This window comes from Papio anubis, chromosome 3 (genome assembly GCF_008728515.1).
Source record: "Papio anubis isolate 15944 chromosome 3, Panubis1.0, whole genome shotgun sequence".
Lineage (NCBI taxonomy): Eukaryota > Metazoa > Chordata > Mammalia > Primates > Cercopithecidae > Papio > Papio anubis.
This window is the reverse complement of record NC_044978.1, coordinates 149,032,755-149,058,963: the sequence shown is the minus strand read 5'-3', so window position 1 is coordinate 149,058,963 and position 26,209 is coordinate 149,032,755. Positions and strand designations below refer to the sequence as shown.

At 41.9% G+C, this 26,209-nt stretch overlaps 2 protein-coding genes across 2 annotated transcripts in view; both read left to right on the top strand.

Moving 5' to 3' along the window:
- Nucleotides 1-9,854, top strand: part of NWD2 (NACHT and WD repeat domain containing 2) — a 200,214-nt gene extending 190,360 nt beyond the window's left edge. The window contains exon 7 of the mRNA XM_003898567.5: nucleotides 3,679-9,854. Within this exon, the coding sequence (XP_003898616.2) occupies nucleotides 3,679-7,611 (3,933 nt within the window). The 3' untranslated portion in view covers nucleotides 7,612-9,854. The remainder of the gene's footprint in view (nucleotides 1-3,678) is intronic.
- A 3,852-nt stretch (nucleotides 9,855-13,706) lies between these two features.
- C3H4orf19 (chromosome 3 C4orf19 homolog) overlaps nucleotides 13,707-26,209 on the top strand; it is a 134,747-nt gene continuing 122,244 nt past the window's right edge. Inside the window, exon 1 of the mRNA XM_003898570.5 lies at nucleotides 13,707-14,368. Within this exon, the coding sequence (XP_003898619.2) occupies nucleotides 14,008-14,368 (361 nt within the window). The 5' untranslated portion in view covers nucleotides 13,707-14,007. The remainder of the gene's footprint in view (nucleotides 14,369-26,209) is intronic.

Genomic DNA, 26,209 nt, shown 5'->3' with positions numbered 1-26,209 from the left:
ACTCATGGAATACAACTGGAAAGCAAGTTTATTTTTTTCTTTCACTGTTCAGACTCATGTTGTGGGCTAGTTCCTGTCCCTCACCCCATTTGGATGAAAACCCAGGCCAATCTCAATAACTGTTCTCATCCCTTTCAGACAAGACAAGCCCTCTGGCCACTCCTGTCTGCTAAATCAGTCTCAGTTCAGTAATGAGTATGTCCAGTCTAAGGTGAAAATGAAAACATCGGTCTACACTTTTCTTCCCCATCTGGGGCCTCTCATAAACAAGGCACCTACAATGGGAAATGGCACTTCTTTCTCTTCTTTCCTAATCCCAATGACATTTATGATTCCTATAAAGTTACAGTTTAGGGTATATAGGAAAGGTAAGGTGGCCAGAAAGTTCTTACATAACCAGTACTGTTCTGAACTGGGCGGTGAACTCTCTGTTCTTAGCACATGTTTAAAGCTGCCTCCCATCTCTTTGGAGGCCTTTTCATGGCTTCCTGGAGGTCCTTCCCCTCCCGTACCTCTGCCCTGTCTTCCCTGAGCATCTCTTACCTACAGTTGCCTAGACACAGGGGAATGCATCTTTTTTCTAGCTGGTTACTTCCTCAGCTCCTAGACATCCAGCAATGTGCTTCCAGTACTTTTCTGCTAAGATCGTCTCTACAGCCCAGCACACTCCTTAGATAGGACCTGGGAAAAACAAAACAAACAGAAACGCTTGTCCATTCATTGCAGCCTGCTGTCCACATGTAGCACATGGGAAACACTCAGGTATTGTGTTGCTCTGAGGAACTCTAGACCTCCGGGCCAGTCCCAGCCCTGCAGCTCTGTCTCACTTCTCCATCACAGCAGCTAGGCAGCCTCAGTCACTCAGCCTTCATGGTTTCCAGATGTCACTAGGTACCAGATGCCTGTATCCCCAAGCTATAGGGGGCATTCCATAGGTGGTCCACTAAAGTCCCTTCCTCTTGGCTAGAAGTCAAAGACAGGCATCTCTCTGACCTCCTTTTAGGGAGGGGGAGGTGAGAGAAACAACCCACAGCACCCTGATCCCCACCATTTTTCCCTGCCTTTCCAGTCTTCTTTTTCAGGCTAGCAGTTGGCAATCTATTAACAGTAGCAAAACTGGTTTTCAGAACCTCCCTTTCAACTCCTGCATGATGGTCTGGAACCTCACTCTGGAATGTAGTATCTGCTGAGTTGGCTCTTCAGCCTAAACAGGATGAAACTAGGTCCATTATTTTTAACCTCCTCTTCCCTTAGTGTCAAAGTGTGGTGGTTTATTTTATTATGGTGTTAATTCTGAAGCTCTGTGTTGTTCTTCCTATGGTGACTCTCTTAAGACCAGAACTTTCTTTAAGTTCATGAATATTCTCATAACCTGTCATGTGCTACATAATCTCAAATTGGTCCTCTTGAGGACAAGAACAGAGACAGTTGCATTGCACTGTATGTGACGATTAGGTTCCAAAGTAAGCCCATAGGTGAAATCAGGTATATTCCACTTACCTTTGAAAAGTCCATAGGAAGTCTAATTTGCTTTTTCTTAATATATCAAGCCCAGCTGGGTTTTCTGCTTGTGTTAGAAGATACAGCTTTTTCTTTAATTAAGCACTAGATGAAGTAGCAGATTTGTATTTAGGGTCCACATTGCATCACACAAATTGTGTATGCATATGTTTGTGTGCCTTTGAACACGAATTTGTATCTTCAAACTTCAGAATTATTCCAAATAAGCAAGATAGTAACACCACGAGGGGCACATGAGAACTGAAACCAAATGAGTAAACATTCACATATGCCATTTGGTACTCACCCTAGGGCCCTTTTCTTTGTGGAGGAAAGGAGCATACAGGTGGTTGGAGGAAACAAATATCGTTCAATCTGACTAAGTCAAAGGTTCATGTGATGCGTCTCCACATGCTCTAGCACAAGAGGTCAAGACTTACGTGGGGCGTGCTGATTCCCTGCACAGATAAGCAGTCCCAGCGAGGCAGAGTGTGGTAACTGTCCAGAGTTGGTCAGTTTAAGGAACGGCTTTCTGAGCTCTTGCTCTTCTGGATATTTTGTCCAATAGCCTGAGTCTGTCTATCCAGGAGTTGGGTCCTCCAAGAAACTGTGCCTCTTTTTACATCCCCTGCCTGCGCTTCATTTACCTTTCTCCTGGGGAATGTCTGACTCACCGTCAACAACAACCTGTACTGTCCTGTGACCTCATGTCCCTTTGAGGATGCAGATAAATATCTCATTTTTATCTCATGTGTCACCCAGCATTTCCATGAGCATGAACTCGTGATGGTAGGGCTGCTCTCTACAGACATCACGTGTTCAGCAACATGTGACTGGGAGGAGGATGCCTATAGTTATCATAAGCAATCAATGTACAAACAAACAGGTGCTTTCAGATTTACCACCAAAGGATAGTTGTTGAGTGACAAGATTATCTTCCTTGAAATCAGCTTCAAAGGTTGAGGCTCAACAACAGCAACAAAGAGTTTATTTTCCTTAATAGCTCCTTATAAAACTGTCCTCTATAAATCTTTCTAATCTTATTCATGCCTTAACCTGAACTATCTCTCTTGAGGAACCAAAGTTCACAAACTTCCCTCCTAATGTGTAAAATCACTCTGCCTTATCTAAGGCATATCCTTTGTAAATTCCAAGGATAACTGAAAGACTTTATTTTCCTAAAAATACTCATTGGAGTATTTTATGCCTTGGGGGCATATTTCTTCTTATTCTGACCTTTCAAAACAGAAAGACTGAACTTAGTGGGTTCCTCACATATTTTATCCTTTAATGCCACAGAGTTTTTAAGAACTGAAAGAATGAAAGGTCAGGTATGACTTCTACTCAGGTTTTGTCTCTTGGTGACAATTTAACTCTGAGAAGTCATTTATCCAGCTTGGGCCTCAGTTTCCTCTCCTATTGAATGACACTGTAAGCTCATCCACCCTTCAAAGAGACAATGTGAGGACTGATGGCTGCATGTATATAAAATCAACTATCTGTTACAAAGCACAACATTTAACAAATCTCTTTTAACCACTGTTATGTGGATTTTATAACAGATAAATAATAATCAAAATTATGATCCTATAATACCATAAAATTATCTCTAAATTATAAAAGATTATATTCAGAGTAATTTCAGTACTGAATATTTTTATTGCTTTCTAATTAATTGGAAATTTGGTTAGCCATATGTGACATTATATGCTCTCAATTAATGCATATATTTAACTTAATATAATATGCAAATCATTACTTAATCCATTCATTAAACACTTACAAAGGACCTACTGTGTGCCAAGAGCTGCACCAGGAAATGGATATTCATTCAGTGATACAAAGCTGACCATACTAGATATTTATATTTATAATTCATGAAACACCTCGTATCTTTTGGAATACAAGCTAAATGTTGCCTAATGAGTGAAAAATAGTATTATCACTACTTTAGTACACTCAGTAAGGGTAATCCTGAGGGTCTCATCTGTAGATTTTGGTACACAAGCTTCGTGGCAGTTCTTTGGCCTTCTTAAAAGATTTTTCCAATTTTGGGTCCTAGGCTGTTTTCTGCACGGTAGGGTTGACCAGAAGTCTGAGCTCTGGAGAGAGGCAATGTTATCACATATGACCGTGTGAATACATATTACCATTCTAAACTCCACTTTTGTGTTTCAGGCTTATGGCTGGCTACATGAGGACACAGGACCAGAATCTGACCCAGTAGTCATCGTGAGATTTCTAGGAACGACAGACATGAGTTCTGACCTTAGGACTCTCCTTCTAAGTGTTTGTGAACAATTGGCAGTTAACTACCGGTGTCTGGTTCAAAGCTACCCTAAGAAGATCCATGACCTCTGTGACTTATTTATAAATCTTTTGAATGAGTCTTCACTGCAGAGACCTCTAGTCATAATATTCGATGCACTAGAGCAGCTCTCAGAGAATGATGACGCCAGGAAGCTTTGGTGGCTCCCAGCTCACCTGCCCCGCTTTGTCCGGATAGTCCTTTCCACACTGCCCAACAAACACGGGATCCTGCAGAAACTAAGGTGCCTTATCCATGAAGAAGACAACTACATCGAGCTGATTCCCCGAGACAGGAAGATGTGCAGCCAGGTTCTCAAACACCAGCTGCTGCGCGTCAAAAGGAAGGTCACATCAGGCCAGCAGATTTATGTGAACAATGCATTCTCCAAGTGCACGCTGCCAATGTTTGTGAACCTGACCTTCAGGGAGGTGAGACACTGGAGATCTCACAAAGATGTCGATGAATCCTCCCTCGCTGTCACCGTTCATGAAAGTATAGAGCAGTTATTCTGGTCCTTGGAGAAGAAGTGTGGTCAGAAACTGGTCTCTAGGGCTCTTGGCTACATCACCATGGCCAAAATGGGTCTGAGTGAAATGGAATTGGAGGATGTGTTAGCCCTAGACAACAGTGTAATGAGCGAGCTCAATGAAAACACCAGACCTACCAATCCCCTGAGAGTACCTTTTTTGTACATTGCAAGGCTCAAGGAGGGTCTCAGTGGATACCTAATAGAAAGGCATGTGAAAAATGTCACACTCCTAGTCTGGGCCAACAGACACCTGCATCTCATAGCCCAGAAGCTATATCTGCAGGATGACAATGACCTGCGTGAAATGCACACCATCCTAGCAGATTATTTTCTGGGGGTTTGGTCAGGGGGCAGGAGGAAAGCCTTCTGCCTCGAGGATCCCTACTTGAATGGCTGCCTTGACTTGGAGAGCAGAAGCTTGCTGGAGGAAGAAAAGCATTTCATGGAACAGGCTTCCTTTGACAGGCAGGCTCCGGACCAGCCCTGGGTTTTCCAGTGTAATCCCCTGGAACCTGACATCTTTTTCGTCAATCATCGGAAAATGTCTGAGCTTTTGTACCATTTGACGAGGTGTGGAAAAACCGATGACCTGCTTTATGGCATCATCATGAACTTCAGCTGGCTTTATACCATGATCAAAATTGGCCAGTTTGACAAAGTGCTTTCAGACATTGAGCTGGCTTACAACTACTCGCAAGAGAAGGAGCTGAAGTTCCTGGCCAGCACCCTCCGCAGCATCAAAAACAAGGTCATTGCATTTCCCGGCTCCCTTTCAGCAGAGCTTCAGCAAAGACTGCTGCCTGTTGTCAGCTCCCTGCCCAAACTTAGACATCTTCTTTTAGAGTGTGACAAAGACGGGCCCAAATATTGCTCCATTGTACCATTGCATTCATCCATGGATGTGACATACAGCCCTGAGCGTCTTCCCTTATCATCCAGTCACCTGCATGTCACAGAGATCCTGCCTACCTGTAACCCCAGCACTGTCCTCACAGCTTTAGAAAATGGTTCCATCAGCACCTGGGATGTAGAGACTCGACAGCTACTCAGGCAGATTACCACAGCCCAGTCTGTCATCTTGGGCATGAAACTCACCAGTGATGAAAAGTACCTTGTGGTGGCTACAACAAATAACACTTTGTTGATTTATGACAATGTCAATTCTTGTCTCCTGTCTGAAGTAGAAATCAAGGGGACTAAGCATGGAAGCAGCGCCACCTACATCAATGGATTTACACTGTCCGCCAACCACGCCCTTGCATGGCTCGAAGCCAGCAAAGACGTCACTGTCATCGATCTGCTGTATGGATGGCCACTTTACCAGTTCCACTGCTGGTATGAAGTGACGTGTGTCCAGTGCTCCCTGGATGGTCTGTATGCTTTCTGTGGCCAATACCTGAACACAACCACCATATTTCATTTAGGGAGTGGAGAAAAGTTATGTACAGTGTCATCAGAATTTTCAGGTGGATTTGTGAAGTTTCTTCTTATATTGGACACGGCTCAGGAAATGGTCATGGTAGACAGTGAAGGAAGTCTTTCTGTTTGGAATACCGAGGACATTTCCAGCCCCCAGCTGACTGATGACTTTGATTGCCGAAGAGAAGACAGCGAGGTGGTCAGCATTGAGCTTTCAGAAGACCAAAGTGCAGTTCTGATCTGTAAAGCCCTCAGCATTGAGCTCTTAGATACTGGTCTGTGGAAGGTGGCTGAAAAGTTCAGAGCCAAGCACAATGAACGCTTTATATCTGCCGTGCTGTCTAAAAATGGAGATTGCATCATCGCCACCATGGAAAATACCTCAGCTGTGTTTTTCTGGAGGCGGGACACGGGACAGTGTATGGCAAGTTTGCGGGAAATCTCAGGTTCCATTGTTAAGTTAGTGAAATCCAGTCACCACAATATGCTACTATCTTTATCAACCAGTGGTGTTCTTTCCATCTGGGATATAGATATAATCACAGCTATGTCCAACATAGATAAGACTGGAAAACCCATCCGAAGTCTACTGTTGCCTGCTAGAGGGGAAATCATTTACTCTCTGGATGGATCCGATTGTGTTCATAAGTGGAACTTCAGCAGTGGCTTCATCGAAGCGGTGTTCAAGCATGAAGGAATAGTTGAACACTGTGTGCTAACATCCACTGGAGATGTAATGGTGACATCAGATGACAAAAGTAGCCAGTATGTCTGGCACACCAGCAGTGGTGAAAACCTTTTTCGAATTAACGGGCAGAGAATATCTCAGCTGCTGATTACACACAATGACCAATTTGTGGTCTCGCTCTGTGAGGAAAATGCCTCCAGGGTTTGGAGGCTCGCCACAGGCCACAGGGTCTGCAACATTCTGACCACTTTGCAGAATGCCTTTATTACCTCTGCAAATACCTTCGTGGTGGGAATGACTAAAAGCAAAGTGTTGGCAGTCAGTCTCTGGACAGGAAGTATCACCAAGAAATTTTGCTGTGAAGATGGGACCACTATCGTGAATTTTAAATTAATCCCTGACTGTCCTGATATCGTTGTGTTTATCACATCGGCCGAGACTGTGAACATCTGGAGTCTGACAGATGAAGTGATCTGTCGGCGCGTGCAACTTCCAAACAACTTCTTGAAAAATCTGGAGGATTTTGAAATTTCTCCCAATGGAAAGCTAGGCATTATATCCAGGGGAGATGAAAACATCAATGTGCTAGATTTACACAGTGGTAAATTGCGGGTGGTTCACGCCTCTGGGATCATCTGGCGGCAGAGGTTGTCTCGGGATGGTCGCTACCTGGTATACATTTGTTTCCGAAATGGGGAGGAGGAGGATGAAAATGGTGCAATATTCAGTTTAATTGTAATGAGACTGGCAGATGGCAAAAATATCGGTGCTTGTTCCCTTTACAAAACACCAACTTTCCTTGCACTCTCTCAGAGGCACCTGAACATCATTGTGGGCTTTGATGATGGGAGTATAGGGATATACACGGTAGTAGACCGTGTAGATGCTGCACTGAAAATCAAAATTGCCACTTCAAATAGCAGACAAATTTTCAACAATGCAACACACACCTCCAGGCCAAAGTGTAACAGTTATTGTTTTAAAATATCTGTGGATTGCTTATGGAGAGAGTCCACTGAGGTCTTTGCAAGAGACAGCCCCATCACAGTTAGCGACTCTACTGAGTCCAATGAAGCAACACCCTCCAAGAAACACAACTCTTGTTATGAGCGGGTGTGCTCGGCCCTAGAAACCAGGGGCCACAGCTATGCCCCTGATAACTGACAAAATTTTTCCAGCTAAGCAGAAATATGTGATTCACATACAGAAGAAAGAAAAAAATGTGCCCCAAATGATAAACTATTCATTTCTTAAAAGACAGGAGCAATGCTGGAATTCCAGTGTTTTATTAAGATGTTCATGAAATGGACAAATAGGAGGTTGGTCTTGGGTGCGGTCCTTTTGTCAAAGTGTATCCAGGAATGTCAGAATTTGTAGTAGTAGTATTTAAATGGTTACTTTATCTGAAAGGCAGCGGCTAAAAGTTTTTAAATTAGCTGTGTGGTGAGGCAGCATAATTCATCCCACTGGTTAAGATGAGAGAGGCTAGAGTTATATACAGATCATTTGGATAGGAATTAGTTCTACAAAAATCAGCTGAAATCATGAAGACAAAGAGATGCTTGACTTCAAATGATTGTGTGATAAGTAAACATAGCCTTAATCTCTCTTTACATTTTACAGTCCTGACAACTGTGTACACCTAGTCTGCAGTGAATGGTCTAAAGGTGCAAAATAATGTAACAAAAATACCTAAGTGTATTCCCAGTTTCCCAAGAGATATGACCTGAAATGTGAGACTGTGGACTGGACTGGGACAAGAACTAACTACCACTATCACAGGGCTACTGAACATGGAAAGTCAGTCTTTATTAAAATACAGTTGCAACAATTGCATGCAAGGGTTTCTGTATAACAGAATATATGATTTTTAAACTATTTACTGGGTTGCAAAAGAACACGTTTAATACGAAACAACAATCTTTTCACATCTTTTTGAAGTGCATATTTGTGCTGGTGTAAAGAAGAATTACAGGAAGGGCATTACAAATCTGGTCAAAACACCTGTCCATTTACATCATTGTACTAACAGAAGTCTGTACTATTTGGTCAGTTGTATGGAAGCATAAATATTCCCTAAATTCCTGCAGTGAATAGGAAGCAAGCTTTCTCAACATGCCATCTCTGAGATACTGATGACGTTTGCCTTACATTCCTTCTCTTTCCTGTGTAAAATGCAGATAGATGACCAAATACTCTGGGACAAACTGAATATGCCTGTCTTTGTGCTAAAATATTCCATAAATCTTAAGGGTGTCCAAAGGTTCTTTATTGTCCTTGTTTGTAATCACTTTCTTACTTCTACACGCCATCTGTATGCTTCTTTATCTGTTACTCTTCCTGACTGAGGACTCTTCTGAGCCTTTTATAGTGTTATCCATTTCAAAGCAGAAGCTGTGGAATGGTATTAAATATTTTTTAAAACTACTTCACCTGTTTAAAAGAAAACATTACATCTCAAAAGGTGAAGATGATTGTTCTTTCTTCCATATCCTCCTCATGGCATGTCCTTGGATAACTTTTCAAAAGGTATCCACGCTTTTGGTTTAGTTTAGTTTTCTTAGAAAGTGGAGAAGTAACAATTTATTAGAATAATGAACTAGGAACTGATTTTCTGTAGGTCCAGCTCTGCTATAAATGCATTGTGTATTCCTAGACAGGCCTTTAACCTCATCAGTGTGTTGTTTTTGTGGAGTGCAAAATAAAGGTAGTGATAGTTTCTGCTGTAGCCCTCATAGGGACATTGGGAAGCAGTATAAGAAAAACTTCAGCAACATCATGATTATTGATGCTAATGGGGAAAATAAATTCATGTAACCCATAGAGAATCCAAGTCAACTGTATTTCCCTTTGGAAAGCAGTTTAACATGTAAGCTTTCAAAGATGTGATTCAGATAAAAATACCCAGCTCCATAGTGAAAGACTTTTTTCAGTATGTTACTTCTGGTTTAGCTACTAGCCAGGGAGGTGGTAGCCCAGAGAAGGCAACCCACATACAGATCACCTGGAGTTGATTATATGCGTCTACGCTTTTGAGCTCTTTAGGCAACACATTCTCATTCCTGTCATTATCAGTTGAACCTCCATGCCACACATTTCTAAGAATTAAATGCCTAGATGGATTAAATGTAGTATGTGAATGTTCTATGTAAAAGCCAATAGAGTATACAAGTGACTTGAATGATTTTTCCTAACTTGTTTGCAACTGATAGCTCATACTGAATGTTTTTATGTAAACTTTGTATCGTTGGGAAGAATTACCCAATCAGAGATTTATATTTTCATAAATGTTACATTTAGTTAAATTTTGTTACAGAGTTGTTACACTAGAAAATTATTTCAGTCTTCAAACAATATACAGTCTTGTGTATGTATTATTTGTATGAATAAAAGATAAACTACTTAGATTGGCGTGCTGTTTTTCTCCCCCATTTTTGGCAGATGTGATTAGAGACCTCCAGTAATTATAACTGTTCATGCTTACTGAGTACTTACGTTGCACCAGGCACTGTACTTGGAGCTTTGCATGTACTAAGCCATTTAATCTTCACAACAGCCCTGTGAAGTAGGTACTGTTAGTATTCCAAATTTATAGGTAAGGAAACCTAGAAACAGGGGTCCAGGGAGAATAGCTGAACAAGATTTCAGTGCAGTGTCAGTGTCTTTTTCCTTAACTTTCTCAAGGTACATCAAAATAGAGCATTCAGTATTTAGTAGGCACTTAGAGATCAATAATGACCTACAAGATGTTTTCTAACTTGCAGCTGGGAGACTGGGCTAGCTCTGAAGATCACTGAAGGTTGCTGCAAACTCTCAGGTTTTTCAGGTATACAGAAATAGTTGATGAATTCATTAATAGAAGGATGGGGAGGAAGGAGAAGAAGGATGATGGCTGAGGAGTCATCTCTCTCATAAATTCCCTTTGGGTGAACAAGCAGGACCAAGGGAAGCCTTCCCACATGCCCTTTCTTCCATCTCTTGCCTCTTGGATCTGAGAATCCATACATGCACCACAAAATATTTTTTACAAACAGAAACAGAGCAGTATTGGTGAGCTTAAGTGATAATACATAGGAACTATCTGAAATCTTGTACCTAGTTGTCATGAAATAATTGTTCTCAGAGAAACTTTAAGATGTTAAGAAAATAAGAAATTATTCTGGTTTATTGCCTACATCACGTGGCTGAGACCAACGAGTTCAAAATTTACCACCACTGAAAATGATTCCATTACTTACAAAGGGTAATATCCTTTAGGTTGAAAAGGTTAAACCCCTCTCCTTTTAGTTCTCAAAGAAAATGTAGAGAAGTTAATAAATATTTGCAAAAAAGCACTTCAAATAAATAGAGTTTGTTTAAATATCTTCTTTCCCAGGGTCAAGAACACAACAGTCAACAATGTATGCTTGCTCTGCCCGAGGCATTATGCTACATCCTGGAATTATTTGAAAAGTCACGCATGACTCCTGCCATCCAGAACCCTATGGTCTAGAAGAGACACAGCTAAACCAGATGAGACTGATTTCAAAGCTAGTAAGAGTGAGAGCCAGGTGCTGAGGATACACTACAGAGGAGCAATTAACACTACCTGAGAATCAAAAAGGTTGACCCAGAGGAGATAGAGCTGAGGCTAGAAGAATAATTAGGACTTACTTGTCAATGTCAGAGAGACATTTCAGGTAAAGGAAGCTGCACGAGCAAAAATGGGAGTTGAAGCATATTTCAGGTGACTTCAAATGCTGTCAGGATTTTAGACTTTACTCAGTAGTCAATAGTGTTACTGAAAGCCAGGGACCCAGCCTAGGTCCAGTTGCTCGCTACACAGAAAGCCAATCACTAAGGCAATGAGTATTATCAGGGAAGAAGGCTTTATTATGGGTGATATTAGCCAGAGAGACAGGAGACAAGACTCAAATCTGAATCTCCCCTGGCTAAAGTTGGGGTTTATATGGGGGGAGAAAAACAGGCAGGGTAAGGAAGAGGAGCTGATCAATAGGCAGCAGGTGTCTAGCATCTCACTGTAACCTCCTATAGGAAAATAGGAATTAGGGAGAATTAAGGAAGAGGAATTGGTTAATGGGCAGCAGGTTTAAATGGCTCAAGCTTCAGTGCTATGGGCATTTGGCTTGTTGGAAAATTGTGCTGGTTTCAACAGGGAGCTGGGAAAAAAAGTTGGGGGAGGGGCAGTTACTTTGTCAGATGGCTTTGAGATGGAAGAGACCAGAAGCTGGGAGACCAGTAAAGACCATGGCAATGATCTCAGTTAGAAAGTGTTAGAACCTGATCTTAGAACCTGTTTAGAGTAGGGGCAATTCAAGATTTATTTCAGGGCTTAATGGATAGAGGTGTTTGATGAAGGAGAGGGAAAACTCAAATAATTTCAGTTCCAATTGAAATTGAGTAGATAGAGTTATGAATGTAAAGTGCACAGGGGATGAAAGTGGGGGAAAATCATAAAATAAACTTGGACCTAGAGAGTTTAAAAGTAAGACACCATCTAGCCCATTAGAAATACACTATCTATCCCATGGAGAAATCTCCACTCAGTTCTTTCTTCCTCAGGAGCCCATACTACAATGCCTAATATGGTGTGGGGAGTTTTTTGGGTTATAACATAAACTGATACCATAATTTTTTAAATGTTGTTTCTTTTTTAGAACTCTTTCACAAATTTGGAACCATGTTGATAAATCCACTCAAATAAACTAGCTTTCCTATCTTTCATGACTCATTGGCTGGGAAAAATTTACATGTCAATGAAAACATGGGCACACCTAAAAAATGAAGTGAATCATGGTGTTTTCACCCTGGTGTGCATTAAGAAACCATAGGTTTTTCTTCCATATATTTTACAAGGGCCCCCTCAGACAATCTGGCATTCCAAGAGATCTGCAAGAAGTACAGATTACACATTGTATGGACACATGGAGGGTTCAGTTTCAGTGTATCAACGTGACAAATTACAGAATACTGGTAATTTAGGAAATACAAATAAAAGCAGCACCTCTAGTTTTATAGTGCCAGCCCTTACTGTTTAATAGATAAGGGGAACTACTTGTGCATATTCAGAGCAACAGTTTGCAAACTAGAGTAGGTACCACTTGCTAAAACACAGATTTCTTCACCCTCTGTCCCCAGCTATTTCTGAATCAATACGTCTGGCGTGGGGCCCAGGAATCTGCGTTTTTACTACATTCTCTCAGATTATGCTGATGCTATTAGTCTAGGAACCACACTTTAAAACCCAAGACAGGCTGGGCGCGGTGGCTTAGTTTGCAATCCCAGCACTTTGGGAGGCCGAGGCGGGCGGATTGCTTGAGCTCAGCAGTTCAAGACCAGCCTGGGCAAGTTAAGGAGAGCCCACCCCCACCCTAGTCTCCACACACACAAAAATAATAATAATAATAATTACACAAAAATTAGCCGAGCATGGTAGCATGCGCCTGTAATCCCAGGCACTCCAGAGGCTGAGGTGGGAGGATCCCTTGATCCCTGGAGAAGGAGGTTGCAGTAAGCCGAGATCGCGCCGCACTCCAGCCTGCACAACAGCCAGACCCTGTCTCAAATAATAAATAAATAAATAAATAAATAAATAAATAAATAAATAAAATGAAACCCAATACAAATACCAAAGCCTTTTTGGACAGATAATCTACCTGATAAATGTATCAATATCCTGCAGACAATTAAGTGTCGACTATAAGTTGGACGTGAGTGCCGTTCACTGTTATAAAAGGATGTAAACCACATATAACTTCCTGCAAAAATCTACCACTTTACAGCGTGCACAATCCCAGCACTGCAAAATTAGAAGGATTCAAAAAATTGAGTCTTCAAATTTTCAAAAGCCTGGCCAACATCATGTGAATGGGGCTGGAATCATTAAAGTAGATACATTGAAACCCCAAGGACACCACGTCCATCCTTAGATAATACTCTGTCCAGATGCCGCTGCAATATCCTGTTTTATTCTCTTGCAGGATGAGTTGAAAAGAAGAGAAAAGAGGGTAAGCTAGGTGGCGCAGTTGCTTAACACATTTTTTTTGGCAAGCCCGGCATTTGCTTTGGGGCACAGGTGAAAAGAATGTCCAGTCCTTAAGCAGAGTCAGCTCTCCACCCACCTTAGGTATACGGATTGTTAACAGCCACGAATGTGGAGCTCAGTGGATTGGATGCAGTGTTGTGGCCAAGGTCATGAGACCTCAGGAAAAGAAAGGGATGGTGGGGGAGTGGGTGAGGAGGGGACGAGGAACCAGGAGTTCATTGAACTCCCACTGTGGCCTTTAGCGTGCAGGCGAGGGTTTTTATCGTGGTGGTGGCGCCCCCGCTGTTTCTAGGTCCATGTAGCTCATATAGGGCTGGCCATGGAGCTCACAGCAGGTCTAGGCGGCGAATGCCAGGAATAAGGAGGAAACCGAAAAACGCAAGTTCGCGGGGTTTGGGAGTACACATCTATTTGCCAGGGGGTGCATTTGTTTATCCCAGTACTCCAGTCCCTTGGTCATAGGAAACTCCCTTCTCCAGCGCAACACTGGAGTAGGCATCACGGAGTTTCCAGGGATGGCAGGCCGTTGGCACGGTCGTTTGTGCTCGGAGAACAACAAGCGCGTGGATTTTCTGCTTCAGTGTGCCCGGGACGGCAGCCCCGGTCCCGGGGATGTCGGACGTCGGACTCCAGGGGTTCGAGCCCTAGCCCCGCCGCATCCTCGGGGCGTGCAGGTAAAGGGTTACGCGTGTCGGAGAGGCTCGGGCCACGTGACGCGCGGGCCCAATGACAGCGCCGGGGCGGCCGCTGCGAGCTCGGCGGGCTCCGGGCAGCGCGGAGCCGCTAGCGTTTGCCGGCGCGGCCGCCCGAGGCCGGCGAAGCCATGGGCGCCGCGACCCCGCCGCCGCCGCTGCCGCCACCGCCGTCCGGTCCCAGGTAGGGACAATCCCCCGCCCGGCGCGCGCGAGGAGGGCTTGAGTCCTGCGGAACTTGGCTTTGGGGCGCGCTTTCCCCCACTTCACTCCGAGGCGCCTACTTTTAATTTTAATTTCTTGATTTGCTTTTGCCCTGGGGAAAAAAAAAAAAATTAGAGACGCAATTCGAAGTTTGATGACTTCGGGAAAAGTCACGTAATTCAACAAAGGGGCTCTAAAAGGGGCAAAACTGGGGTGAGGGAAGGCAGACTTTTACAGCTTCCCAAAGCTAAAGACCAAGTTGTTTGTAAAGGTTGGCGACTAATTGGTTGTGTGAAACATTTTTGCTTTTAAATCCCTAATTAATGAACTTTCAATGGTGCATGCGAACTTGACAACACTGCCAGAGATTTTCCCTTAGATCTGTGCCCTCCTCCCCCATTTTCAGTATGTTTTTTAATAAAAAGGAAATGGAATGTGACCTCTGCTGTTTCTTTGAAATGTCCTTGGGTCCCCGGTATTTGCCCCCCAGGGGTGCTGGCGGCCTGGACGGTGGGCAGGGGTCGGGGAAGAGGTCATGGTGCCAGGAGGCCTCACGTAGTGAAAAGAGGGTGCCAGGTACAAACAGTTAAATAGTCACAAACTGTTTGCTAAATATTTAATAATTAGGCAAGCATCTCCCAGGTTGGTTGCTTAGGCTGCATTGACCTTGGCAGCCCTGATGAGGCGAGATTTTCACAAAGTACTAGCCAAGAATTTTTCCAGTGATAAAAGGCAAGAATCAATGCTTTTTACCCCAGCATGGCAATTGCCCTTAAAAACAAAATTAAAACTCCCTCTGATGACTTAGTACATTTTAAGTTACTTTCCATGGCGGCATAGATACCTGCCCCGTGATAGATATTTGCTCTGTGAATTTAGAGGAAATCTGTGCTCCAAATATAGTACAAATCATTGAAGAATAGGGCGTTTATTTTCTTCCTGCCACTATTTATGGGAAAGAATTACTGAGGGTCCTTCTTGCCCTGGTTTGTGGATGTCCTTGGTGGTTGCAATCAAGCAAGCTCTTATGAGGAATAATATCTGGAGAAAAGACGAGAAGCATTTGAGAGTTGAATGAGAAAGAAATGGAAAGGGTTACTGCTTTTAAACATAATAGAGTCTGTATTTGCTGCCTACCCCTCCCCCTTCCCCATTTAATCCTTCAGTTAATACTATTTTAGAAAGGAAAAGACAGATGTTAAGGATCATACCACCTTACTGGTCCCAGCTGTGAAACACTGTCAGGAGGCAGATAATTGAAACAAGGTACATAATTGAAACAGTTTGAAGCTCAAAGGTAAAGTTAAGTTCTGGAATTATTTGTATTTCCCTAAAGTGTGATGAGTCAGCAAACAGCAAGCTGCCTGGGTCACTGAGCAGAAATGGAACAGATGCTGAGACAGGAAGGGAAGGTGTGGCTGACTTCTCTTCTTGGCCCACTCCGTGTCTATCTGATCTGCTCCCTGCATTTATTCAGCACCTATGATCCTGGTCCTGAATGGCTCCAGAGATTTGGATATATAATGATACCTAAAGAGAAATAGGGCCAATCTTTGCTGTGTTTCAAAGAGCTTTTTGGATATCTGGGATTGAAGACAAAAACTTGCATACCAACTCAACATGTTCCATTATCCTAAACATGGAATGATTCCCTTGACTTCCCACCCAGACCCTCTCTGAGCCTGGAAATACAACCTGGCTAAGCTCCGGCCAGAATCCAGTTGCAGCCCAAGGGCAGAGCCCAGGTAGGGCCGGCCCCTTTCCTCCTAGAACAGCCCGCTCTTGGTGCCCAGAAGCCCATTCACTGTGCTTCTTGGAATGGATGCCAGTTTCCAAATAATTGAATACCAGCCTCCCAGTAGCTGGGTTTCCTCTCCCTGGACTGTGTTTCACATTCCCCTAGTTACACAATTTTTCTCATAACCCTGAATCTTGGGATCTTTTAGAGTCTTGGTTAAATAGTAACTAGTACCTATGTCCTGCTTTTCTTTCTTGGTCATTAGACAGATTTTCTTTCTGGTTGTTCTTTTTCGTCAGTAGATTACATGCTTACAGAGAGACTTTGTAGGTGTGTAGAAAAGAGTTGGGAAAAGTTAAAGGGGTCATCCTAGGGGAAGCAGACTTGGAGTCTTCACCTATGTGCAAGTCAGATGAGTCACTCATTTGTAGCCTTTCTCGAGTGCCTGCTCTTAACCACTGAGCCATCCTGTGTCTCTAGTTGTAGCCTTTGCTACTCTGACTGCTATTTAAGAGAATAAACTGAGAATGAAATCATTCATCTACTTGTACCCTTTTCACCCGAGAATGTCATAGTCCCACAGAGGTTAGTTAAAATCTTCAGGACTGTAGATTATCAAATAATCCTTTCCTAAAACGTATGTAAAACACCAAGCCAATGAATATGTGTCCTGAAGCAGAAAATTAAAACTCTGACTCGGTGTTGTCAGGCATTGTAGAAAAGATGTTCCTGAGCTGCAGTGAATATTAACAAAGACAAAAGGAATATTGTATCTCAAACTTTATCACAAGTGGTGAATTCTGTTCTGTTCAGTGTACAAGTGGTTCTCCAAACTTTAATGAAACCCTGACCTGGCCTTGGAGACATCATGTGTGTAGACCCAGAGACACCAGATAGTCGATGAGTTTTGGGGACACAGTCCTTGTCTTCAGAGATCCTAATATCTTGGGAGAAACCATTGAAGGATCTTAAGCAGAGCATATCTTTATTTTAAAGAGTTCATGCAGGCTGCAATGAGAATGAAACAGTAAAGATAACAAACAAAGACCAAAGGCAGCTGCAGCAAAAATTTACATTAGAGGAGAGAGAGAAGTGAATTGATTCAAAAGACAGTTAAAGAAGCACTGGTATTTAAGGTTTTAACTGTAAGAACCCATTAGGTAACTTGAATCTCTGACGTCAATTTACATGTCATTTCAAAATACATTTTCTCCAGGTAGGTAAATGTAAGCCACGTTTCATTGCAATGTTCTTCATGTGGATTCTAGTTCCTCTAGAGCTCCTCGTGGTTTTTAATCACAGAAAAATAGTTTCTGATAAATAGCCAATTATATTTCACATTTTCAACAACCTAGTGTTTCTTTCTCCAGACTTAAATATCTACATCTGAAGGCAAAGCTAAAGTAAACTGTTGCCCTCATATTATATACACATTCTCTGATTTAGCTTCACTCCTTCTGGGAGTAAAAACACCCTGACATTTGATTGTTTAACTTTAGTGGAAATGGACAGTAGAACAGCCTTTCTTTTTTATTGTTTTCAGTTGACCACAACATGGCCTGCTATATGTCACAGCGAGGACTGTATTATATTTGTAAGAGTATTAGTAACATGTGAGAGGCCTCTAAGTGAACAAAAGTCACCTTGGTTATTGACTCAGTGCCACATGCATAGCTTGTTAATACAACGTGTATTTGGATATATTTTAAATTTATTGATTCACTTGATCACTCGTTGTAGAGTAAATGTCTACACTCAGGAGTTTTGAAATTTGATTTTGGTGTTAATTCTTTTCCCTCATTTGATAACTGAGTATCATATATATCTTGGTTCCTAACATGCAACAAATACAGAGATTTGATTCTGTATAGCTGTAAAATAGTATCGCTTTTATTTGGTCTGATTGTCAACAACCTTAGTCCTCCAGAATATGTATTGTAACCTAGAAATGCATAAAAGAAGTCCCCTGCACCTTCAGATTCTTATTAAGAGCCATGTACTTAAGATTCCCACTAGAACTTTTTTGGCATTATTTCATTTCTGATTCCTAATGAGCTTGGCTACCTGGGTTCGTGGTCCACAGCAAGGAGATCTACTTTGTGGTTTCAATGTACAGCTCTTATGATAAGTATGAAATGTGGTTACAGCCAAATGCTAGGCAGCAAAGACAATACAGTGAAGGTGGTCTGTGATTAAACCCTAAGTCTACAAGAAAAACGTTCAATCGTGTTCAAAACTGTTAGAAAGGAATAAGTACTGCATTTTGGTAAAAGGGACCCTTGATCCTTTTTAGAGCTGGAAAATAACCTTAAAAGTTACTTGGTCTAACCACCTTAATTTACAGATGAGGAAACTGAGTCTCAAAGAGGTTAAATGATTTGTCCAAAGTCATACAGCTACCCATTGGAAAAGCTGCTGGGACCAGAATCTCAGAGTCCCAATTCCTAGTTTAGTCATCTTCCTACTTCTGACTAACAAGCACAAATGTTGGTACTATAAAAACTCATTCTATATTAAGTATGATATTGTCCAAAACATAGCCACTGTTTATTGAGAAATTACTTATATATTCAGTATCAGTTATCTATTGCTGTGTAACAAATCACCCCAAACATAATGGCTTAAAATAACCACCGTTTATTGAGCTTGTGCTTCTGTAGATAAGCAGTTTGGATGGGCTTGGGTGAGCAAATTACTGTCTTTTCCAGGTTCCTTCATGTGTCTGTGGTCACCAAGGCAGCTCTGCCTCTGAGTATTGGCAGACCATCAGCCATGTCACATGGGGAGCAGCTGAGCCTCACATCTTTCATGATTTAGCAGGCTAGCCTGGGTTCATCACATATTGGCTCAACTTGGTTGCAAGAGAGAATGGAAACAAGGCTCCTTGAGGCCTAGGTTCAAGCTGACACAGCTCACTTCTACTCCAGTCTATTTCAAAAGCAACTCAAGAAGCCAGTTCAGATTCAAGGGGTGGAAAAAGACCCCACTTTTTAATGGGAGAAACTGCAGAGTTCCATTAGAAAATGGCATGGATTCAGGGAGGGATGGAGAATCATGGCCTTTTTTCACAATTTATAATATACACCTTGTACCTTATGTAACTTGTCTAGCTTAATTCTCACAATAGCACTAAAGGTTAGGCAGAATTCCTATTTTACAGGTGAAGAAACTGAGAACCAGACATGTTAGTCTGGATTAGGCAGGACAGATGAGGAGTGATGAATCCAACACTGGGACTTGGGTGTGTCTGACTCCAAAGCCTGTGCTCAGAACCACGATCGGAGCCCTGCCTCCCTGCATTATGGTGCGGTGACGAGTGATGGTATTACTAAGTATCATACAGCTCAAGAGTTTTGCATGAAAAAAAAAATCAAACTTTAGTAAAACTTTTTCTTGATTTATATGCTAAGAGAAATAATAAAGAAATAATATCAAACATGCTTATGCCCTCAAAGAACATGTGGTCTCATTTATATGTAGTTGCATGTGCACACATGTTATTTAAGCAATAAAATTCTAAGTAAAGAGAAATAAGACTGGATAATCAGAGAAGCTTAATAGAGGATGAAGTGATGAGTTCAGGGGAGCCAAGAGAAAGCCCTATTTGGAATAGTATCTGTTAATATCTCAAAAGATCATCACATCATTTATGTAAAATAAGTAATATTCCCTTTATACAAGGGAAGTTATTTGCCCTAAGTCATACAGCTAAAACCTAATCAAGATGACATTTAAACCCATGTCCATGTATCTCAAAAAACTATTTCCCTTCCATTTGTTTTCCACTAAGCCAGTAAGCTTTGGTCCTCGAAGTGAGGTCCATGGACCAGCAGCATCATAACCACCTGGGAGCTTGTTGGAAATGCAGAGTCCTGACTTCACCTCCAGTCTACTGAATCAGAACCTGCATTTTAACAGGATCTCCCAGATGATTGCATAACCACAGTGAAGGCTGAGTCCTGCCCTAAAGGGAGCTTGGAGAAATGAGTTATATTAAGATAGGTGAAGGAGGGTGGAAGACCTTTCTTTCTTTTTTTGCTTGTTTATTTTTTTTAAATTTAATTTTAAGTTCCAGGATACATATGTAGAACATGCAGGTTTGTTACATAGGTAAATATGTGCCATGGTGGTTTGCTGCACCTGTCAACCCATCACCTAGATATTAAGCCCTGCATGCATTAGCTATTTATCCTGATGCTCTCCCTCCCTCTTCCCTCCCTACAGGCCCCGGTGTGTGTTGTTCCCTTCCCTGTGTCCATGTGTTCTCATTGTTCAACTCCCACTTATGAGTGAGAACATGTGGTGTTAGGTTTTCTGCTCCTGTGTTAGTTTGCTGAGGATGATGGCTTCCAGCTTTATCCATGTCCCTACAGAAGACATGATCATGCTCCTTTTTTTTTGGCTGTATAATATTCTATGGTATATATGTACCGCATTTTCTTTATCTAGTCTGTCATTGATGGGCACTTGGGTTGATTCCATATCTTTGCTATTGTGAATAGTGCTGCAATAAATATATACGTGCATGTATCTTTATAATAGAATGATTTGTATTTCTTTGGGTATATACCCAATAATGGGATTGCTGGGTTGAATGGTATTTCTGGTTCTAGATCATTGAGGGATTGCCACACTGTCTTCCACAATGGTTGAACTAATTTACATTTCCACCACCAGTGTAAAAGCATTCCTGATTCTCCACAGCCTCGCCAGCGTCTATTGTTTCTTAACTTTTTAATAATCACCATTCTCACTAGTGTGAGATGATATCTCATTGTGGTTTTGATTTGCATTTCTCTAATGATCAGTGATGATGAGCTTTGTTTAAATATGTTTGTAGGCCGCATAAATCTCCTCTTTTGAGAAGTGTCTGTTCATGTCCTTTGCCCACTTTTTGATGGGGTTGTTTGGTTTTTTTCTTGTAAATCTGTTTAAGCTCCTGATAAATTCTGGAAATTAGACCTTTGTCAGGTGGGTAGATTGCAAAAATTTTCCTCCATTCTATAGGTTGCCTGTTTGATCTGATGATAGTTTCTTTTGCTGTGCAGAAGCTCTTTAGTTTAATTAGATCCCATTTGTCAGTTTTGGTTTTTGTTGCAATTATTTTTGGCAATTTCATCATAAAATCTTTGTCCATGCCTATGTCCTGAATGGTATTGCCTACATTCTCTTCTGGGGTTTTTATGGTTTTGGGTTTTACATTTAAGTCTTTAATCCATCTTGAGTTAATTTTTGTGTATGGTTTAAGGAAGGGGTCCAGTTTCAGTTTTCTGCATATGGCTAGCCAGTTTTCCCAGCACCATATATTAAATAGGGAATTCTTTCCCCATTGCTTGTTTTTGTCAGGTTTGTCGAAGATTAGATGGTTGTAGATATGTGGTCTTATTTCTGAGGTCTCTGTATCTGTTTTGGTACCAGTACCATGCTGTTTTGGTTACTATAGTCTTGTCGTATAGTTTGAAGTCAGGTAGAGTGAGTGCCTCCACCTTTGTTCTTTTTGCTTAGGATTGTCTTGGCTATATGTACTCTTTTTTGGTTCCATATTAATTTTAAATTAGTTTTTTTTCTAATTTTGTGAATAATGTCAATGATAGTTTGATGGGAATAGCACTGAATCTATAAATTACTTTGGGCAGTATGACTGTTTTCAATATATTGATCCTTCCTATCCACGAGGATAGAATGTTTTTCTGTTTGTTTGTGTCCTGTCTTATTTCCTTAAGCAGTGGTTTGTAGTTCTCCTTGAAGAGGTCCTTCACATGAGGGTGGAGGAGCTTTCTAGACAGGGAGAACAGTGACAGCTTGGACCCTGAGGCTGGAATCAATGCCACAGGTATGAGAGCAAGTGGAGGGATTCCTGGACTAGAGTAGGGGTGCATTTTTGGCAGTAGAAGGAAGTCATGTGAGACTGATGGAATCGCTGTGGAGCCTGATGAAGTCTGCTTGTTAGAAAGGTTAATCGGGCAGTACTGAGGCTGGCCTGGCAGCAGTGACCCTGGTTGTTCTTAGGCTTTGCTGTCATTTAGCTGTGTTGTGAAGACAGCTCAGACCAAGGTAAAGATGGAGGAAACAGAGGAGAAGGATGCAATCTGGGAGGCATTTCAAAGCACCTCCCATGGGACTCAATGCCAGATTTTCTAAGGGAATAAAGATAAAATGTGAAGATGATTCTGGACTGTCAAGTTCTGAACTGTGCTTCCCAACCTTCAGGCTGGGATGTTATCTTTGCAATTCTTTGCTACTGTAAAAGAAGGATACTTTTTAGTGATTGTGGTTTTGTTGTTTGTTTAAAGGCAGCTTCCCCCATTCCTTTTAATTATAGCAGTTTTTCAACTTTTGCTAAGAGGTAATTCAAACATTAAAATTCCAAATCTCTATGTCCATGTAAATAGTGGGGGAATTTTTTTTTTTGGCAGGCAATTATTTGTTCTTTATGTTGTTCTGTTTATTAGGCCTTCCCAACTACTCTGTGATATCTATGTAGGTAGGATTATGATGATCATTTCACAGTCAAGGACACAGACTTGGAGATGTGATTCAGCCAAAACTTGAACCCAGGTCTGCTGGCTCCAAGCACAATTCTCTATCTGTCCAACTAAAGCACTTTGAGGTTTTCTACTTGGTCTTTGGAGGAGATTATCAAACTGATCAGTCTTTAGTTTACTTTGGTTTGACTTTTTTCATATACACTGTGCCAAATTCAGAAAGATGCTTCAAAGTTTATAGTGGTGGTTTTGAAGTAACTATTTCATGGGAAATTGAAAATCCTTCATTAAAAACTGATTTCCTCCCTTGCCTGATTTTCTTATTTCATTGAATCCATATGTTGATCCCAATGGCAACAAACCACACTTCAAATTTCAAATGATGTGAGCAATTTTGCAGTCCTTTCCTTTGTTTGTTTGAAAGACAAAAACATTTTTATATTTTTTCAATTCAGTTTTTAAGCCTATTTCTTAAGCAACAAAGCTGAGGCTTTAAAAGTGTCCATAGATGAGGTCAGGAGATCGAGACCATCCTGGCTAACCCAACACGGTTAAACCCCATCTCTACTAAAAAAATACAAAAAATTAGCCGGGGGTGGTGGTGGGAGCCTGTAGTCCCAGCTACTCGGGAGGCTGAGGCAGGAGAATGGCATGAACCCGGGAGGCGGAGCTTGCAGTGAGCCAAGATCACACCATGCACTCCAGCCTGGGCGACAGAACGAGACTCCATCTCAAAAAAAAAAAAGTGTCCGTAGATGACAGAATCATGACCTGGAAGGGGTCTTCAGTGGTCCAAATCCCTCATGTTATGGATAAGAAAACTGAGGCCTAAAGAGAGAAAGGGACCTCTTCAAGGATACCCCATAAGTTGGAGGTTGTTGTAGGGCTGGGACCCACGTCTCTAACCCTCCTGTCCTGTGCTTTTTCACTCAACTACTTCAAAGCTGTTCCTATCCCTGTGGCAGCGTCTCCCAGTCACTGGTGAGCAGTGTGGGGAAGCTGAAAGAGTTCACATTTTAAAGCCGCCATTACTTGAGTTTGAATCCTGGTTTGCTGGCTAACTGGCATGTGACAAATGCATTTAATGATATAGTCATTTCCAAAGAGAATCATAAAACAGGTTAACTGGCTAGACCATCAAGATGGGATTTACAATTTATCTGCATTCTCTTTTAAACTTGACAAGACAAGTTTTATGATGCTCGCCAGGATTTGGTTTTGGCGAAGGAAGCCAAGTGTTCTAGGGGTGGACATAGTAAAAACAGCAGAGATCCACCGCAGCCCAGGCAGAGGCCCCACCCAGCCTGATCCCCCTGCTGTAAAATGAGTTCAGGCACTACTGTTGATGCCACGTTTTCTCTGTTCAAAGATAAAACACAAGTATTTCGTGGTGCTGCAGCACAGGGCTAAATTGTGGCGCTGGGGAGGTGAGCCTGAAAACAAAGGCAGATAGAGAAGTCACAGCTCACTGGTGAGGGAGCTAGAGAGTTGTTTTCTTAATATCCTTTTGAATCTGCCTCGATTCAAAGATTTAATGGGGCAAAAGGAGTGTTACTTTTATATAACCAAAAAATAAATAAATAAAATAAAATAGCTTTAGAGAATAAAATTACTGAAACTGCAACCCTTGACAGGCCATTGTCCTTTAAGAGGTAACTAGACAAACAAGCAAAACAAGCTAACAAACAAAAACTCATGAATTCACGGCTGGAGCACATCGCAGGTCCCCTAATGGCAGGTATGATTAGGCGAGGCACAAGTACACCTATGCCCATAAGTCAGAAATTATCAGATTCGTCCTCCCAAACACAGATGACAGCATCATATGCACATTTGTTTGCATTAAATCAGTACTCATCTCTGCAGGTGCTTACCCTCTATTCAGTTTCTGTGAGCCCCTTGGAGAGAAACTGGGTGTTGGGGTTGTATTTTCTTCCATCACTAAGCCATTTGGTCCACTGTACTTCTTGAGTAAGTCTCAAAAGAGGAGAAGCTGTGGCCCACTTGGAGTCCGGCTGCCCCAGAAGAGACTGTGCTGAGAGCTGGACTCTCATCAGGTTTGAATCTTGGCTCTGCCATTTGTTGTGGGACCTCAGGAATTTTACCTAATCTTCCTGGATTTCAGTTTCCTCATCTGTAAAACTGGGACGCTAACTACTTCCTCTAATTTGCATCTACCTAGCACAGTCCGCCCTTAGTAAATGTTTAAATAATCTGAGTCTCAGCCTCTGTGGCCTCCCATTTTCTCAAATGTAAAATACATCTGGACTAGAGCAGGATGGGAGGTACAGGATGGAAAGAAAGAATGAGGCAGGAACTCAAACTACACACACCTTCTCCCAGCTCCCCTCGTCTTGACCTCAGATAAAAGCCACACGAAATAGCAGGAAACTTTCAAGCTTAACTCTTGGGATTTCCCCTGAATTTCTAACTAGAGATGTAAATTTCCTCATTATGAAATTGTCTACTTATATATCTGTCCAGGGACCGTTTTAAATGTTTCTGAATATAATTATACCCCAAGCATGTAAAGAACTTTAGGGTAAAACGTGTAATCGATTCCACGTTTGTATAGTGTGAGTGTGAGGCAGAGAGGATGCCAAGGACTGAATTTGAGGAAAGGAAGCAACAATGGAGTTCACAGAGAAAGCAGAACTTATTTAAATGCTGAAATGATCATGGTATAAGTAGGGAGACTAAAGAAAACTGTAAAATATGGAGAAATTAAAGCTCAAGAACATGACCTTTTCTTATTCTCAGTTCCATGAAGAGTTTTCAAAATAACAAAGGTGGCATTTCTAGCATTTAAAAGGGAGGGCTGTGGCCTCACTCTTCATATTTAGTATATGCTTCATTCTTCATTTCGTGAATTGGAGTTTTGAAAAAATATTATTGTAAAATGTTCTTATACTGGAGTGTCCATTCCAATTAGTGAACCTAGTGCCACAAAAAGCTTTTTTTTTTTTTTCTATCAATGTGTAGAATAAAACCTAAATGCCCTATTATTGAACAAGTATCTGTGGAGGCCTAGCACTGTGCCAGGTGATGAGGATACAAAGGTGAACAAAATGGACCTGGACACAATCTCAGTGGGAGACAGGTATCGATGCGATAACCATGCTAGTGTGGATGGCTTCCCTGAGGAAGGGATGTGCAGCTGGGATCCACAGGCTGAGTAGACTCTCACCTGGCAAAGGGAGCCCCAGAGAGGGGAGGGCGAAGGGCATGCTGAAATGCCCCGGGGGTATGGTGTTCTGAGAAATGTCTTCAGCACAAGGAGTACCAAGAGAGGTAGACAGTAGCCCCATCCTGCAGGCCTTGCAGGTCACATGCTAAAAACCAACTTCAGCTAACCTGGTCCTTCATATCTACCAGGTTCCTCTCAGTGGATGTTAAAACCTCCAGAATTTGGAGGTGGGTGAGGATAAAGGAACCATCCTCACAGCCTCAACACTTGGTCTCAGGTTCGATTCACCCTCACAATCCAAGTTTGATTAGTAAGCAGGAATAAAAACAATCGTACATCCTGTCCTGTAAGCTTGGTGAAGCCCCTCCTTCTATTCTTTTGGTTTCTCCAACTGTATCTTCATGGAAAGTT